Here is a 19,509-nt window from a genome sequence, read left to right on the forward strand (position 1 = left end):
AATTTATCTATCTCCTTGGATAAAGGCAAAGTTAACCATAAAAGGTGCATATCACAAACATTGAAGAAGTTCTTGTACTAGATTTTACCACAAAAAGGACTGGGCCAAGTCTGGAACCAACATCAACCAAGACCTTTCCAGACAGATCTGGGAGCACATGTTGATAAATGAACTTCAATTCCAAAGGGGAGAAGGAATGAGAAATAAATCCTGAAGAATTAGAACACACACACACACAAAAAAGCTTTGCATTAATGAAAAGTATTTAGTCACATATAAGAAGGTACTCTACTGATAGCTCTTTTATATTTATAAAGGATATTTTAAAATCTATTACGTACCTACAAATGAAAACTATTAAGGAAAAAAAAAGCTAACTTCACACTTTACTTTCAGTACCAAAACTTTGTTGGGGAAGGAATAATATCAATAGCTGACATCTCTATAGCACTATAAAGCTTACAAAATGCACTAATTATAATCATCTCATTTTCATTAACAAATCTTGTGAGGTATTATTCTTCCCATTTTATTTATTTATTTTTTTGGGGGGGAAACGAGGCAATTGGGGTTAAGTGATTTGTTCAAGATCATACAGCTAGTAAGTGTTAAATATTTGAGGCTGGATTTGAACTCAGATCTCCCTGATTTCAGGGCTAGCACTCTACCGACTATAATATCTAACTGCCCCTATTCTTCCCATTTCACAAATGAGAAAGTAAAGCTTAGGAAGTGCCCGTGGTCACACAACTAAAAAGGGAACTCAGATTTTTCCTGACCTGAAATCCGTTTCCCCCCAAAAAACTAAGGCACAATTAAAGCACTGGGCCTGGAATTGGGAAAACTTCTAGTTCAAAGTCAGTCTCAGACACTTAATTGTGTGACCTGAGGCAAGTCACTTAATTTCTGTTTCCTCAATTACATGAAGGGGGTAATAATAACACCTACTTTCCAGGACAGTTGTGAGGACCAGATGAACTAAGAATTATAAGGTGCTTAGTAGAGTGCCTGGCACATAATAAGCACTAGATAAAACTATCATCATCATTATTATTATACTTTCTCTCAAGAGAAAATGCCAAATGATTACTTCTGAGCTTATTCTGATCCTCTTTAACTACATATATTTTTTGAATGACAATTCATGTCCATACTCAGTGATTCTAAATACTGAAATTCTAACAAGATAGCAAAATGTCTGCTTTGGTTTACCATTCTCAAGTGCTCTATTCCTTCCCAAGTCTTGGGAGAAGAAAGTAGTTTTGGATTTTTCAAAATAGTTTCATGGAAAGACAGAAACATGGATGATGAATTAGGATTCAGAAAGCAGAAGCTGAAACTGAAACTGGGTTCAAAATCTTGGTCTTATCCCAACTTTTTTCACCATCAAATTCTATTTCAGTTTCCCTTTGTTAAAATAAAACTCAACTAGATTTCTCAAGTTTTCTTCCAGCTCTAAATCTAAGGTACCATAGTCCTATCATGTAAAAGAGTCCTAAGAATGTTCAATTTAGTCAAAATCAGTGACATTTTGTACACAGACATAAATATCAAATAATTTTCAGATCCTAGTTCCAAGAATTTTTTAATCCTGTTCCTATTTAGTACTTCAAAGTAATGAATACCTTAATATAATGCACTTAAACATCATTTCCCTTTATAAATAGAGATGTGACACTAAAAACTAATTAAAGGTTTGCCCTTTTTAAAGAAAATTCAATATAAAAACATGAACTTACAAAACAGAAAATAAGGTGATGGTAATAATATGTATTATAAAAATATAATAATCTAATAATCATTCGACATATAAAAAATTTATAAAGCAGCAGTTCTTGTTTAGCTAATTAATTTGCCAGAAAAGAAAAATACTAATAGCTAATCTTGGGAACTACCAATCAATCATTCAATAAGCATTTATTAAGCTTCCCTATGTAAGTTTTAGGAAGGCAAATGTTGAAAATTATCTTTGCATGTTCTTGGAAAAATAAAACATAAAAAGAAAAAAAAAGAAAATCCCCTTCCCTTCTCAACCCCAAAACTACAATATATGTTAGGCACTGATTTATATACAAAAAACTAAACAATCCTTGCTCAAAATAAATTGAACATTGGGCTTAGAATCAGGAAAACTCATCTTGCTGAGCTCAAATCCAGCCTTAGATACTTACTGCTGTTGTGTGATCCTGAGCAAGTCATGTAATCTTGTTTGCCTCAGTTCCTCATCTGTAAAATGAGCTGCAGAAGGAAATGGCAAACCATTCCAGTATCTTTACCAAGAAAACTCCAAATGGAGTCACAGAGAGTTGGACAAGATTGAAAAATGACTGAGCTACTGTTCAAAATGAGTTTACAATCGAATGGGAGAGATATCTTTTAATCAAATAATTAGAAAATGTTAGTTTTGAAATTCTTATATGTAAATTTAAATTTAATTCATAAGAAAAAAACAATTTGCACAAATTTTCAGGGATAACTGTCATAAAAAAATCTCTTATCTATTGTGAAGTTAATATAATATAAATCAATGAGGTAGGTACTGTCAATGAACTAAACAAAGCAGAAGCCCTATGTAATTCTGCTTATTAGGTAAGAATCATAGTTTGAACATATCAGTACTTAATAGATAACAACTTTGTGCATTATACTACAGTAAAAAGTTTCATTTTTAAAACAATTTCCCTTTTTCCTTGTTTTTTTTTTTTTTAAATCCCATTTTCTTTTCTTACCTAATTTTCTTTCTTCCTACTCCCTTTTCCCTTTTCTGCTCTACTGAGAAGGTAAAGAAAAACAAAATCTGTTATATATAGTCATGCAAAACAAGTGGTTTCATCCACTTTCTCAAAAAAAAAAAAAGGAAAAAATATGTGTCAGTCTACATAGTCTATATTCTGAATTTATTAGCTCTCTATCTGGAAAAGGATAGCATGTTTCATCATTGTATTGCTCAGAGTTCCTAAGTATTTTATTTTATTTTTTATTTTTTTGCTTTGTCGGAGTCCTTTATTTACTTATTTATTTTTAAAATAGCTTTTTATTTACAAGTTATATACATGGGTAATTTTTTTTTGTTTTTGTTTTTAAATTTTTATTTAATGATTACTTTATATTGACAACATTATCCCTTGCATTCGTTTCTTTTCCGATTTTTTTCCCCCTCCCTCCCTCCACCCCTCCCCTAGATGGCAAGCAGTCCTTTATATGTTGGATATGTTGCAGTATATCCTAGATACAATATATGTTTGCAGAACCGAACAGTTCTCTTGTTGCATAGGGAGAATTGGATTCAGAAGGTATAAATAACCCGGGAAGAAAAACAAAAATGCAGATAGTTCACATTCGTTTCCCAGTGTTCTTTCTTTGGGTGTAGCTGCTTTTGTCCGTCATTTATCAATTGAAACTCAGGTCTCTTTGTCAAAGAAATCCACTTCCATCAAAATATGTCCTCATAGACTTACATGAACTGATGCTAAGTGAAATGAGCAGAACCAGGAGATCATTATACACTTTGACAACGATATTGTATGAGGACATATTTTGATGGAAGTGGATTTCTTTGACAAAGAGACCTGAGTTTCAATTGATAAATGACGGACAAAAGCAGCTACACCCAAAGAAAGAACACTGGGAAACGAATGTGAACTATCTGCATTTTTGTTTTCCTTCCCGGGTTATTTATACCTTCTGAATCCAATTCTCCCTATGCAACAAGAGAACTGTTCGGTTCTGCAAACATATATTGTATCTAGGATATACTGCAACATATCCAACATATAAAGGACTGCTTGCCATCTAGGGGAGGGGGTGGAGGGAGGGAGGGAAAAAAAAATCGGAACAGAAACGAGTGTCAATATAAAGTAATTATTAAATAAAAATTTAAAAAAAAAATGTCCTCATACAATATCGTTGTCGAAGTGTATAATGATCTCCTGGCTGTGTTCATTTCACTTAGCATCAGTTCATGTAAGTCTCGCCAGTCCTCTCTGTATTCATCCTGCTGGTCATTTCTTACAGAACAATAATATTCCATAACAATGCATGGGTAATTTTAATTTTACAGCATTGACAATTGCCAAACCTTTTGTTCCAATTTTTCCCCTCCTTCCCCCACCCCTCCCCTAGATGGCAGGATGACCAATACATGTTAAATATGTTAAAGTATAAATTAAATACAAAATAAGTATACATGTCCAAACTGTTATTTTGCTGTACAAAAAGAATTGGACTCTGAAATATTGTACAATTAGCCTGTGAAGGAAATAAAAAATGCAGGTGGGCAAAAATACAGGGATTGGGAATTCAATGTAATGGTTCTTAGTCACCTCTCAGAGTTCTTTCACTGGTGTAGCTGGTTCAGTTCATTACTCCTCCATTCCTAAGTATTTTATAATTTTTTTCTCCATTTCCAAACTTATGAAAACCTCCTTAGTTTCCAGCTTTTTCTCCCCCACCACAAAGAGCTTCTTCTACCTTTGTTGTCCATTTATATCTATTTTTTTTTCATACTCTAATCTCTTTGAGATACAGAACAAATAATAGTGTTACTAAGTAAAAGATTATGCATTTAATAGGTTTTTGGACATAGCTCCAAACTGCTTTCCAGAATGGTCATACCAGTTTACAGTTCCATCAGCACAGCTTTAATGTTCATCTTTCCCACTGCCCCTGTAGCATTTCGTAATTTTTCATTTTGGTCAATTCTGCTAATTACACATGTGGGGTAGTACTTCATCTATTTTATATTGTATTTTTTTTTTACTTAATTTTTATTAATGCATTTTTTTTAAGTATGGCTATCAACAACTTAAATTTCTTCATCTGGAAATTGACTTAAAGCCCTGGCTCTTGGGGAAGGGGTCTTTTTTCTGCTTCTCTTCTATTTTTTTTTAGCCGCATTGCTTTTTTTTTTTTTTTTAAAGCTGCATTGCTTTTGTATAAAACCTTTTTAATTTGATGTAAACAAAACTCACCATTTTTTATGTATATTTTTTATATTCTTCTAGAATCTTTTATCTCATTTGGTCATTAATTCTTCCTTTATCTCTAGACCTTAGTGATAATTTCTTTCATGTTTCTCTAATTTACATATTACCTTTTATTTCCATTAGAGTTTATCTTGGTACATGTATGATTTTCCAATATTGTTGAACAGTGAATTCTTTCCCCACAGGTCAGATTTTGGGGTCTATCAGTAGGCTACTATGTCTGTTATTTCAGGATATTGTGTATCTTATCTGTTCCACTAATCAAAGTATTATTTACCCAAGTACCAAACTGTCTTGATACTGTGTGGTATAGTTTGAGATCTAGAATTGCTAAGCCTCAGTCATTCTCAAATTTTGTTTCTGTTTTCCTTGAATTCTTGATATTTTTTTCCTTCAGATGAATTTTATGCTTTAATATTTATTATTAATAATAATTAAATTATAATTAATTTATTATAATTATTAATAATTTATCATTAATACTTTAATTTTTATGCTTTAGTATTTATGCTTTAATAACGAAGTGCAGAGGAAGAACCAACACAGAAGCATTAGATGGGAAGGAAGATTAGTAGTTTTGAAAATCCACTCACATCAGGAATGGATTAAATATGGAATAATACACACACACACACACACACACACACACACACACACACAAATACACAAACACACCATGAAAGGTACATCATTCTCCAAACTCTATAAAGAAACAAAAGGGGAAGGAAGGAAATAGGATAAGGTGGAGTAGAAGTATGTATAGATTTACAGTAGTGGGAGAAGTGTATAGGTTTAATTGGAAAGAGATATAAGAAGGGAGGGAAAAAGTAGAATAGAGTAAGACGGGATAGAGAAGGATGTTGAGATTAATGAGAGTGTGAATAAGGTGTGTAGATTAATGGGAATGAGAATTTCTAATTTGTCCTCTGGTTCTAAACTAACTGAACAGAACTTTTTGTTTATGGCTTTCAGGTCCCTGAATGATTCTTAAATTATTTCTCCTTGATCTATTTTCCAATAGGTCATATCATAGTATTTTGCATTTTCTTCTAATTTTTTCAGATTATTTATTGTCAATTCTAATTTTCAAGTTTTTTTTTTCAGTAAGGTTTTGTACTCTTTATTTATTCAAGCTGTTAATTCTCTTTTCATTTTTGTTCCTTAGCTCTTTCTCCTTTCCCCATTTTTTTCTTTTGCTATTTATACATCAAGGAAGAGAAAATGAAGAACAGATGGCTTTCACTGTATCCTTACCCACTTCCCTTGGTTTTGAATTCAACTTAAAACAATCCTTAAAAATGAAACTTTATGTTATGAAACTCAATTATTTTATTTTAAAAAATAAACACAAAATGGATCAGGTGAACATACACTCAGTAATACACACAAACACTCTGTATATCAGAGATATACACACACATAGAATATCAGAAAAATGAATATATATTACAATGATAGACTTTGTATACTTCAGTGTCTACTTACCTAAAGGTGTAGTCTGGTGTGACCCACAAACCATGCAGTAGTTTCTACTCATTTTTCCATTATCACATAAGTAATCAATAAAGTCATCATCATAAAGAAATGCATCAATGTGAATTACAGGCTCCGGGTGCTGCTTTATCTGGAGAGGTCAGAAAAATAAAGTATAAAGAAATACATTTTAATTGTAAAATAAGAGAATTTAATTCTTGAAATTTAAGTTCTATTTATTCATGTTTACATCTATTTTCTTTGATCATTTTCTTTTCCAAATGTAGCAAAAAATATTATTAAGTAACTTTTTACTTCTTTGTGTAACAAAAATTTAATAAATTTTAATTTCTTTATTAGTAATACTTAAAAGTATAGGAATAGGTAGGTGGCACTGTAAAGTATTTTGCCTAGAATCAGGAAAATCTAAGTTCAAATCTTGCCTCATCTACTAAATAGGACAATTGTAACATGCTTAGTACAATGCCTGGCACCTAGTAGGTAATTGATTAATAAATATTTGTTTCCTTAAAAGTAAAATTCATCAATTATTAAACTAGTCTGTCTTTCATATGTTCCTTTTCAATACTGGGTAACTGATACAGCAGAAAGGTATTTTCTTCATCTCATACAAGAGTATATACATTAAGATGAAAGGCTAGTAAAATTAATGATATAAATTTAATATCAAAAATAGTACTATCACATGCTTTCATTCTATATTAAAAAGTTATCTACTAGTTTGACTTCTTCAAAGATCTGATCTGAATAAATATATAAAATGTATAAAATAACTGGTTAATGCCTTTAAGCTCCTAAATATTTCCTAATTATCCTCGTTATATATTTGCTTGTTTGTTGCTTCCTGCATTAGATTATGAGCTCCTTGAGGAAAAGACTTGCCTTTTGCCTTTTTTTGTATTCCCCAAATACTTAGTACAATGCCTGGTACATAGCAAGTACAATGTTTAGCGACTGATAGTTAAGAGTTTTGTACCTGACATATTAAAAAATGGCAAAGAGGTAATAAAAAATACTAAGCATGTCTCATTGCATTTGTACTTTCAGATCTGACTCCGATTCCAGGTCCACAAGCTTCAGTGTCTTTGAGGATAAATTTTAATGTGGGATGAGACCTCTCCTTGCTATCTGCTCTTTTCAATACAACTTCATTTCCCTCTAGGTTTCCATACACAATTACTCCCTGCCAACAAATCTGAAGAAAGATATGCTATAATTCTGATTGTGGTTTATTTTTATTGGCAGCCATTCTCCTTCTATGTCAAAAGTCTAGCAATAACTAAATACCTCTCACTGTCCCTCAACCAAATGACCTAGAATTTTGAATATAGAACCCTGAATTTATGGTTCTGTCAACACATTCTAAGCCACAAAGTGATCGATGATCTTTTTGATAAATTTTGTGTATAGGAAACATGACAAAACCTGTTAACCAATTTAAGACAATTAGGAAAATAAAGCTGTATCCCTGAAGGGCAAGGAATAAGGAATATATGCATTATAATGTTATTAATACTAACTTTAAATCTTGGTTCTGACAGTTATTAGCTATAAGAGCACAGGCAAGTCACTTAACTCTCTTAAGTCTCATATTTTTATCATTAATAAAATTGGAATAATACTTGCACTATCTACTTCATAAGGCTATTATGAGAAAAGTGCTTGGTAAACTATATATTCAAATAACAGAAGGATCTATGATTATTACTTCTTAGACTTGTTAAAAAAAACAATTGTTGCAGATGAGGACTGAGGAGAAGCCATTAGAGTTGATAATTAAGAGAACACTGATACAAGATGAAAGGAATTTTAGTTGAATCATGAGGTTGGAAGCCAGACTACAGAGGATTTAGGAGAGAGTGAGCAGATAGCAAATATGGTATCAGGTGAGGAAAGTTTTTTCAAGAAGTCTGGCAGAAAAAGGAACAAGAAATAGAGGATGATAGCTAGCAGGGATGATAGCATCTAGTGAGGCTTTTTAAGATTGGAGGAAACTTGGACAAGTTTATATGCAATGGTGAAGGAACTCAGAGAAAGAATAATGGAATCACAGATACCTGTTGAAGGTCTAGTCTAGGAGAAGAAAAAGGCTCTTCAGCCTTTTTCTTCAGGGTGGAGCAAAGGAAAAATAGTGATAAATGATGCTATGGAATTGAGAGAAAGGAGAGAAAATCAAAACTTTAATGAAGACAACAAAATCACAGTAAGAGTGTAGGACAAAATTAGCAATAAATCAAGTCATGATAGTTCTAGGAAAATGGCACTGAAATGATGAGTAACTTTAAAAGGCTGAGTAGAAAAAAATAGATCAAAGAAAGAATATGTTTTTAGGGAGCTATGTAGGGAACACTATGGATGAAAGATAAATTGTGACAACAGTAAGACAATACTCAACAAAAATTTACTGATACCAAAAAAATGCAGAGTGGTACAGCAGAAAAAATCCTAAATTTACAGCTAGAAGAAGTGGGCCATGAAAATAGAAAACACACAGGGGCAGCTAGGTGGCGCAGAGAATCAGCTCTGAGTCAGGAGGATTTTTGTTCAAATCTGGTCTCAGACACTTAACACTGCCTAGCTATATGATCCTGGGCAAGTCACTTAGCCCAAATTGCCTCAGCAAAAAAAAAAAAAAAAAAAAAAAAAAAGAAAGAAAGAAAGAAAAAAAAGAAAACACAATGCTTTCAAGCATATAACAACCATTTAACCAATTCCATCCCTTTAAATTTGCCTAGAATCCCTAAGTAGAAATTGAAATAAAATAAAAAGTTACTTTTTGAATGGCTATTTGCTCCGAGGGAAGCATGGTTTCTAGGGGTAAGCAATTCCGAAGATCTTCTGCAATGTTTTTCAATATAATATCATTATTATTGTGAATGAATTCATCAAAATCTCCTAAAAAAGAAGCAGAATAATAATCACTTTTAATTTGTAGGCATAATTGGATTAATGATTATCAATCTTTATCTTTCATCTGAATATAATAACACCTAGAGATTTTTTCATACTAAGTTTTCAACTTATAGAATTAAAAGGAAAGGCCATTTTAAAATCCTTTTACAAAAATTTCCAATTACTTTAGTACTTAAAAAACATAAAACTTACACAGAATTCTATTGGCCCCATCACACTTATCCTAATTCAGCCAATTAAATTAAAACATCAAAGTACCATATGCATTTTGATATTCTGGATATATCTTCATTATTTTTTTTCTGGCAAGAATAAGATTCCTATTAGATAGAAAGGGAATAAAACTCATGGACAGGTGATATGACCCATTGGATTTAGGTATTAGAGATTAGAGTACTAATAAGACAGAAGTGCTAAATAGTTGAGAACTCCCTATCAATTCAGAAGACTAGATTCTTCTGAGTTCAAGAGAGAGGAACTATTTGGCATATACAACTATAGGTTTGAATGACATAATGAAAATGTTTGAGAAAAGATATACAAAAATTCAAGTCTCATCAACCAGTTACACTGGCTTCCAGCATTCCAACTATAATAGTATACAGAAGAACTCTGTACCATTCAGGAAACAGTGAGGGAAGAACAACCCAAATTCTCTTTTTAGTGCCTTATTCTTTTTAAAAATTATTATTATAGCTTTTTATATACAAAATATATTCATGAATAATTTTTCAACATTGACACTTGCAAAAACTTCTGTTTCAATTTTTCCCCACCTTCCCTCCACCCCCCTCCCTTAGATGGCAAGTAGTTCCATACATGTTAAATATATTAACGTATGTTAAATACAATATATGTATACATATTTGTAGTTATCTTGTTAGTGCCTTATTCTTTAATGCTATCAATGGCATAAAGAAAAAAGGTGTCCAGAATATTTATTTCAGGGATTTGTAGTGAGCCTGAATGAGGTCCACAGCTCAGTCTGCATATTTTCAGTGCCCAATTATATTAGTTTAATATTTGACACGGGAAACTCTAGGCCAATGGGATGGGCTTCTCCCCAACTGTTTTGGATAGCCAAATGGAGATACATATATACTTACCCACGTAAACAAGTTCTCCTATAGCCAAATAGTTCTAGCTAAAACAGAAGAGCAAAATAACCCAAATAGGAATAAACATTAAAAAAGCTACTCCTAGTCAGTGAAAATTATTTTTCTCTTTAATACAGCATTTAAGCTTTATGGTAGGCTAAAGATGCTATCAAATTATCTACTTTGGGTCATTCTTAACTCACTAAAGATTTTCACAGACTAAACAATAAGTTAACTAGTTGGCACAAAATGCAAAAGAAGGGAGGCTCAAGTTATGGTCTTGTAGTTTATGGTCTTATAGGAAGTTAAGATCAAATCCCACTTAAAGACATTTAGTAACTATGTGACACTGGGTAGAATATAATCTTTCTGTCTGCTTTTTCATTTTTATTTGTCCTTTCTCCCTGAGGACCAAGCCGTCCCGGAGGCTGATGCTTTAAAAAGCAAGTGAATTGGACTTGAGAACGCCTGTCCAAAGCCACCAGACTCATTTTTCTTCTCACTTTTCTGGGTCCTACTAAGCCTACACTAAGAGTGACATATAAAAGTTATTCTAAATTGGGGCAAGATAGGAAGGGAGGGGAGATTACTTTTAAAAGGTTAACATATAGCTTAATTTTTGACATACTGGTAATTCATCAGCGTATGCTCCTTACCTCTGTTGTAACAGAAAAGACTTGGAGTGGAAAGGGAAAAAGAAGTGAGGATTCAGGAAGAAAAGTAATGAATTTTGGAAATATTAAATTTAAGATCTCTACTGGGCATCCAGTTCCAGATGTCTGACAGGCAACTGAAGATACAAAATTGGAGGTCAGCAGAGACTGGGGAAAGAAAGGTGTATTTGAGAATCATTAGCATAACGATAGAGCTGATGATGTCACCAGGTAAAATAGTAAAGAGCTACAAGAGGATCTAAGACAGAACCTCTACCGTTAGCGGGTTCATCCTAGAAGAGGTTCAAGCAAAGGACACCAAGAAGAAGCAGTCAGATAGGTAGGAGGAGAATTAAGAGAAAATGTTGTCCTGAAAACCTAGGTGAGAGTGATCAATAGTGTCAAAAGCTGTGTAGAGATCAAGGAGAATAAAAATTGAGAAAAGGCTATTTGGATTCAGCAACTAAGAGATCATTAATAACTTTGTAGAAAACATTTTTGGCCTGATTGTATGTGGTTAAGAGAAAAATAGAGAAAAGTAGAGGGACCTATTGTGGACAGCCTTTTCAAGAAGTTTAGCTAAACGGGGCAGAAGAGACAAGAATTAAAAGGAAGAGAAGGATGAAATGAGGTTTTCTGAAGATGGGGGAGACATAGGCATGTTTGTAGGTAGTAAAAAATGCTTCAGTAGACTAGGAGAGATTGAAAATAAATGAAAGACATGTATAACCTATGTCAAATTGCTTGTCTCATCAATGGGAAGAGGGAGAGGGGTGGGGGAGAGATTTTGGAACTCAAAATTTTGAAAAAAAGTAAATTATTTTTACAGGTAGAAAAAAAGAAGGGAATTGTTTCCTCTTTTCTACTTCTGGGCCAACATTGTTTACAGTTAAAAGTACGGGGGGGGGGGGAGAAGTAAGAGAAAAGTGAAAGAGTGGGGATGACAGAAAGGGGAATCTGTTAGAAAATGGGTTCGAATAGGATTGGTTGAAAAAGTAGGATTAGCCTTTGTAAGGAATAAGGTCACTTCAATCTTGGACCCAATCTAAGAGTCATCTTTGAGTCATTGCTTTTCTCTACCTCTCTCCCTCCCACCTCTCCCCACCCCCCCTGCTCCCCACAAGCAATCAATTTCTAAAACCTTTACATTGAGGCTAGCTAACTAATAAGTCTTCCTTACCCCCCATAACGTTTAAAGAAAACTCAGTCATGCTATTTACTAAACTCTCTGTTCAACTCACTCTTCATAATCCTGTACCACAGTCCCCCGCTTTACTAGTTTGTGAACCCAGATAAGTCATTTAATGAGGATAAAGAATACACTGTGCAGGTTTTTCATAAGCATAAATTGAAATACTATATATAAAGCGGTTCCAACCAGTTTTATCAGTTCGCAGACAACTTTTTCAGTCTCACTTATATTAACGATTTATCTAGTTGTATACTGACCTAATTTCTACATTCAATTAGACTACTGAATATTCCCTTTTTGGACAGCATAGTGTTTGCACAATTTAAATTGTAAAGAAAAAAATTTGTGGGAGCACAAAGAACTTGAGGAAGTCATTCGAGATTAAATGAGAAAAACTATATACTGAATCTGGATATTTTTCCAGAGGTCAGGCTCGGACCTCCAGCTATTGGCCGATCACAACCAGGACAGCCCATCTCCCAGCACCGAGGAAGAGGAGTTGTGTCCGGAGTGTGCCACCAAGCGCTAACCCCGCGTGCTTTAACTGGGGTTCCTCAAGAAGCAGAACAGTAACAGGCCCGGCCTCCAACTACTCAAATGTGTCCTCTTACGCGTAGTGCGCATCCAGTCTAGAAGCGCAGGAAGGTCCTCAGAAGATACGGCTCCGAGAAGCTCCAATACTGAGCGCTGAGCAGAACTCAAATCCATCTCAAGGACCCGCGGGAAAGCTCTCTAGTAAGTCTGAGAGAATAACCGAGTAGGAAGAGAGAGCGTGCGTGGCTAAGAAATGCAGCAAAAGGAGGCGGGGCCTGGAGGACGTCGTTCCCCGTCACCCCTGCCGGAACCCCGCCCCGTGACTTGTAAACTAGGCTTTGGTCACCCTAGTGCCAACGAATTAGCTTTAGAGGGCCTTAGCCTGTCCTTTTTTACTTTTATTTATTTCAGGAGGCTTCGAGGTTTTGCATCTTCGTCGCCTTCTGATATCCGGTGAACTCTTTGCTGGCCTTCCATTTATTCAGAAAAAGACCACCATCATCCTTAGAATCCAGGAAACTACCCAGTTCCCCCCACGTAAGGTAAATATCGCAGCTCTCTTTTATGACTTTTGCAGCTTGTGTTGCCCCAGCAGCGGAAGTAAATTCTCTGACGGAAGTAGGGTTACGGGGACTGATGACGTTTCATCGTCAGCCGGAAGGTTCCGTGGTGGTTGTTGGGGTTCCAGCTGGTCCCACCTGTGTGGCAAGTTGGAAGGGCTAAGGGTCTTGTTCCCCATATTTGCTTTCGGAAGTCGGGTACTCATTGTCCCGTTTCAGTCAATTCCTCTGACCGAATCCTTCTCTGGCGGAGTGGGGCATTTTCGGAGGCTGTGGCGTTCACTCTGTCCAGGTCAGTGTCTTTTCTCCTCGTTCCTCTGTCCATTGAAGGGAGGCCTGGGGAAACGGAAGGGTCCCCGGCATTCACTAGTTTGGGCTTAAATAGAGACCCTATGGAGGATAGAAGTACGGAAGCTGAAATTCGGCATCAATCAGTTATTCAACCAACAAGCACATATTAAGCATCCACTACATATCAGGTACTTGTGTTAGGGATTGACTATAGAAAGATGGAAACTGCAACATTGCCCGTAAGGAGTTTGCAATTCCAGAAAGTGAGGGGAGAAGTATAAAGGTTTATTGAAAACGAAAATATTTATCTTTCTACATATTGTAGTAACTTTCAGGAGTAAGAAAAGCCTAATATGAGAATGACTGCCAAATAACTGTCAAAAGGAAGGGAACTGACATTGATAAATATAAGAAAAGGGACTTTGTTAAAAAGAGTTTTCGTTTAGGCAGCTAAAGACTCGGAATCCCACGGATTCTAGGTGTAACCATAGAGCAATACGTTCTTTTTTTCTTCACAAAAAAGTAGGCTTCAGACCTACTTCAGCTTCACATTCCATCTAGCCATGAACCTTGGCTAGCTCCACTTCTGCCTGCTAATGTTAATTACTTTTCTCCCAGCTCCCCAGAACAAAACTCCAAACTCCCTTTCCTTGTCATGTCTTCCCCTCCTGTGTTGTTTGGCACGTAGTAAATGATTAATAAATTCATTCCTTCACAATTATTCAAAGCAGATTAACAATCACTTAGACTTTCAATAAGTATTTATTAAGGACTCACTAGGACTAGGCCCTGAGGGTACTAGGACAAAAAAAAAAAAAAAAAAAACAGGTCCTCATTTCTTTTTAAGTTGCTCACATTCAGTAGGTAGAAATTCCTGTACTTTGGGGAAATTAGGAAACACTACTCTGGGAAAGACCCCTTGTAGGACCGTTTAAGATAGATAGGGATTCCTAGAGGTGAAAAGGGAGATCATTGTAGCCATAAGGGACAGTCTTTGCAAAGTCATAGAAACAGGAGATGGATATGGTGAGCAGCATGTTGGATAGTTTGTATGGAATATAAGGAGAATATTTATGAAATAATTTGAGAAAGATGAGATTTTTTGTTTAAGTCACACACACACTTCTCAGTATATCCCTCCTTTTTTTTCCCCCAGAAAGCCAAATGACTTTTGTATGGCTTTTATAACAATCAATTTTTTTAAAAAACATAAAAATCTGACATATATAGGAGAACCCATAATTTCTCACCTTTACAAAGCTTGGTCATTATATTTTACAACATTCAGCTTTGATTGATTTGTTATTGTGGTCTCTGTGTATATTTTCCTGGTTTTGGCTGCTTCACTTTGCTTCATTTTATCAAAGGTGATTGATTCAAACATCAGTTGACCACTTCTTAACCTGATTTTGTTAATTTTGTTTTTTTCCAAGAACTTTGTATGTATACAATGTATAAATTTTATACATTTGAAATAAACCAATTCATCTTTTATGATTAACCATAGTCCCTTTAATAGAATTCTCCCTCTAGCTAGAGGCTGACAAAGGTAGTTACCTATTTCTTTTTCTCATTTTTTTTCCTGAAGTGCTCTTTAATGTTTAGGTCATATATCTACTTTAGAATTATTATGGAACAAAGTATGTAAAGTGTTTACAACTAGATTCTGCTGGATTGCTTTCAATTTTTTCAGTAGTATTTGTTATTTAGGGAAGTATTATGAAGTATGTAAAATAAAAATAACAGACAAGTATCTATAATTTAGTACCATTGAGCCACTAAAGATTCTTGAATATGGTATAGTATATTCAGACTTTTATTTTAAAAATATCAAATTTGACAATTTTGGAGAGGACAGGTTTTCTTAGAAAAGAAATTAGCTGGAGTTAGGCACTGTTGCCATAGTCTAGGAAAGAGGTGCTTTCCTCACATGGCTACCTAGGCCATGTGAGGAGTGAAGAGACATGTGCAAAACATACAATCCTCAGAATTCTTCAAAACTCAACTCAAGTGCATTATTTTTTATTCATCCAAGAGCTAGTGACATCCCTTAATTAACATGTGTTCATTTAATATACGTATCTATGTATAAATCATCTCTCTTGATACAAACCTTTGACCTCTCTTGATACAAGAACCTTTGTTCTTGAGTGCAGGAATGATTCTTTTTCTTTTCTTTTTAAAATTTTTCATTGCAATGAGTGTGGACCATAACATAGCATTTCTAGTCTTTCTGTTATTGTTTGCTTGCATTTTTGTTTTCCTTCTCAAATTTTTTTTACTTTCTAAATCTGATTTTTCTTGTGCAGCTAGATAACTATATCTAAATAACTATAAATATGTATACATATATTGTATTTAACATATATTTTAACATATTTAACATGTATGGGACTACCTGCCATCTAAGGGAGGGAGTGGGGGGAAGGAGGAGGAAAGTTGGAACAGAAGGTTTTTGCAAGGGTAAATGTTGAAAAATTACCCATGCATATGTTTTGTAAATAAAAAGCTATAATAAAAATAAATAAATAAAAATAAAGTTTGTCATTGCATCCTTCAGGGACTAAGCCAATGTTTGGCACATAGTAGATTTAGTACATTGATTTGGAGAATTGACAAGACTTGGCAATTGTTGGGGTGAATGATTCTAAAGAATTGAAAAATCTTAGGTCTAGGACATGGTTGTGCCTGTGAAAAAAATGTGGAAATTAGTAGGAGAGAGAAATATGTGAGGAAAGGAATTCTGTTTTGAAATTATATGTCTGTAGATCACCTGGATGAAGCTGTCCAGAAGACCTTTGCTGCAATGTAACTGACTATATAATTTGGAAATCATTTCCATTGGGGTAGTTGTTGAACTCACAGAAACTGATGAGCTCATGGAGCATAGAAAGGCTAATTTTTTTTTCTTGAGGATCTTGCCTTAAACCCAAACCACTTTGGCTCTCATTGATTAGTCAACAATAGGTCCCAGGCCAAGCCCCACTTAGTTTTTCTTTGGCCCTTGTTCAGTAAATGTAAATAGCATTTGTTTCTATTGGTCTTCTCTTTCCTGATTATAATAAGCTAGGCCAGAATTTAAATGTGAATAAAGAAAGAGCAGAGATTAAGTACTAGCATGTCATGAACATAGAAATGGTAATAACTATAGCCACTTTTTAAATAAGAGTTTGACTGTAATAATAGGAGAGTGGCTTGAGGAATTGGTAGATTTTTTGATACAGGAAAAATAAGTGGACATTGACTGGATTATTGCTGAAGTCCCTTCTAACTTTTAACCTAACTTCTAAATTTTGAGAAAGAACTTGTTTTTATTAGGAAATAAAAAATATTTTCAGCCTAGACACCATCTATAATTTTTTTTTTTTTAAATTTATGTCACAGGCTCCTTTGGCAATCTGGTGAAGTTTATGGAAGTCTCAGAGTAATTTGAAAAAAATTTTATTAGTGTCACTTATTTATAAAACTAATTTTTAAAAATTTTGAATTTCAAATTAATCTCCCTCTCACCCAACTTTTCAGAAAGCATACAGTATGATGACACATGAGGTTATCCAAAATATTTTGCCATATTAGCCATGTTGCAAATAAATTTTAAAAAGCTAGAGATGAATAGAAAGTGAATAAAGTATGCTTTAATCTGTACTCAGAGTTCACCAGTCTTTGGCTCTGACTGGGGGTAAAAGGGAGATAGAATTTTTCATCATGAGTCCTTTCAAATTGTCTTGACTATTGATTAAAATAACTAAGTCTTTCACATTTGATCATCATTACAATATTGCTGTTATTGTGTACAATATTCTCCAAAATTTGCTCATTTTACTCTCCCTCAGTAATCCCATTACAGTAATACTCCATCATAACCATATGCTACAACTCGTTTAGCCATTCCCCAGTGGATATCTTCTCAGTTTCTACTTCTTTGCTAACACACGTTAAAAAAAAAAAAAACAAACAAAAAAAAAAAACTGCTATAAATTCTTGTGTGTGTGTGCTAGATCTTTTTTCCATTGGTTTCTTTGGGGTATACCAAAGTGATGTTTTAAAATAAAATACATTGGATTACAAAGCAACATTGAAATACAGGTTTTAAAATGTTAAAAAAAAAAAATGTTAAAAAAAATACAGGCCCCCAATAAACTGGAACCATTCCCAATAAGATTAGGAGTAAAACTTGCCCACTATCACCATTACTATTCAATATTGTATTAGAATGCTAGTTTCAGCAATAAGAGTTGAGAGAGTAAAGGAATTAGAGTAGATAATGAGGAAACCAAATTGTCACTCCTTGCAGATGATATGATGGTATACTTAAGAGAACCCCAGAGATTCTACTAAAAAAGCTATTAGAAATCATTCACAATTTTAGCAAAGTTGCAGGATACAAAATAAATCCCCATAAATCCTCAGCATTTTTATACATCACCAACAAAATCCAACAGCAAGAGATACAAAGAGAAATTCCATTCAAAATGACTGTCTATAGCATAAAATATTTGGGAATCTATCTACCAAAGAAAAGTTAGGAATTATATGAGCAAAATAACAAAACTCTTTCAACACAAATAAAGTCAGATTTAAATAATTGGAAAAATATTAAGTGCTCTTGGATAGGCCGAGCAAATATAATAAAGATGACAATACTACCTAAACTAATCTATTTATTTAGTGCTATACCAATCAGACTCCTAAGAAACTATTTTAATGACCTATAAAAAATAACAACAAAATTCATATGGAAGAACAAAAAGTCAAGAATTTCAAGGGAACTAATGAAAAAAGAAAATCAAATGAGGGTAGCTTAACTGTACCTGATCTAAAACTATATTATAAAGCAGCGGTTACCAAAACCGTTTGGTATTGGCTAAGAATAGAGTAGTGGAATAGGTTAGGTTCACAGGACAAAATAGTCAATTACCATAGCAATCTAGTGTTTGACAGACCTAAAGATCCCAACTTTTGGGATACGGATTCACTATTTGACAAAAACTACTGGGAAAACTGGAAATTAGTATGGCAGAAACTAGGCATGGACCCACACTTAACACCGTATACCATGTTAGGATCAAAATGGATTCATGATCTAGGCATAAAGAATGAGATTATAAATAAATTAGATGAACATAGGATAGTTTACCTCTGAGACTTGTAGAGGAGGAAGGAATTTGTGACCAAAGAAAAAATAGAGATCATTATTGATCACAAAATAGAAAATTTTTATTATATCAAAAAACTTTTATACAAACAAAACTAAGGCAAACAAGATTAGAAGGGAAGCAATAAACTGGGAAACCTTTTTAACATTTAAAGGTTCTGATAAAGGCCTCATTTCCAAAATATATAGAGAATTGACTGTAATTTATAAGAAATCAAGCCATTCTCCAGTTGATAAATGGTCAAAGGATTTGAACAATTTTCAGATGATGAAATTGAAACTATTTCTACTCATATGAAAGGGTGCTCCAAATCACTACTGATCAGAGAAATGCAAATTAAGACAACTCTGAGATACCAATAGTCAAATTGGCTAAGATGGCAGGAAAAGATAGTGATGAATGTTGGAGAGGATGCAGGAAAACTGGGACACTGATGCATTGTTGGTGGATTTGTGAATGGATCCAGCCATTCTGGAGAGCAATTTGGAATTATGCTCAAAAAGTTATCAAACCGTGCATACCCTTTGATCCAGTAATGTCACTACTGGCCTTATATCCCAAAGAGATATTAAAGAAGGGAAAGGGACCTGTATGTGCCAAAATGTTTGAGGCAGCCCTTTTTGTAGTGGCTAGA

The 19,509-nt window shown here is 34.1% G+C and overlaps 2 protein-coding genes across 4 annotated transcripts in view; one reads left to right on the forward strand and one right to left on the reverse strand.

The window, feature by feature from the left end:
* The window catches only part of LOC127549752 (uncharacterized), a 47,941-nt gene extending 34,899 nt beyond the window's left edge, over positions 1 to 13,042 (reverse strand). The window contains exons 1-4 of the mRNA XM_051978047.1: positions 12,946 to 13,042; positions 9,253 to 9,374; positions 6,471 to 6,609; positions 89 to 210 (exon numbers count right to left, since the gene is read on the reverse strand). Coding sequence (XP_051834007.1) covers positions 89 to 210; positions 6,471 to 6,609; positions 9,253 to 9,374; positions 12,946 to 13,042 — 480 coding nt within the window. The remainder of the gene's footprint in view (positions 1 to 88; positions 211 to 6,470; positions 6,610 to 9,252; positions 9,375 to 12,945) is intronic.
* A 269-nt stretch (positions 13,043 to 13,311) lies between these two features.
* Positions 13,312 to 19,509, forward strand: part of SRP54 (signal recognition particle 54) — a 135,605-nt gene continuing 129,407 nt past the window's right edge. For 2 of the 3 annotated variants that reach the window (XM_051978037.1, XM_051978034.1), the window contains exon 1: positions 13,507 to 13,720. The gene's annotated coding sequence lies outside the window, so the exon portion shown is untranslated. Of the gene's footprint in view, positions 13,411 to 13,506; positions 13,721 to 19,509 lie in introns of those variants that run through there. The other variant, XM_051978035.1, reaches the window with a different exon arrangement.

This window comes from Antechinus flavipes, chromosome 2, assembly GCF_016432865.1.
Source record: "Antechinus flavipes isolate AdamAnt ecotype Samford, QLD, Australia chromosome 2, AdamAnt_v2, whole genome shotgun sequence".
Taxonomy (NCBI): Eukaryota; Metazoa; Chordata; class Mammalia; order Dasyuromorphia; family Dasyuridae; genus Antechinus; species Antechinus flavipes.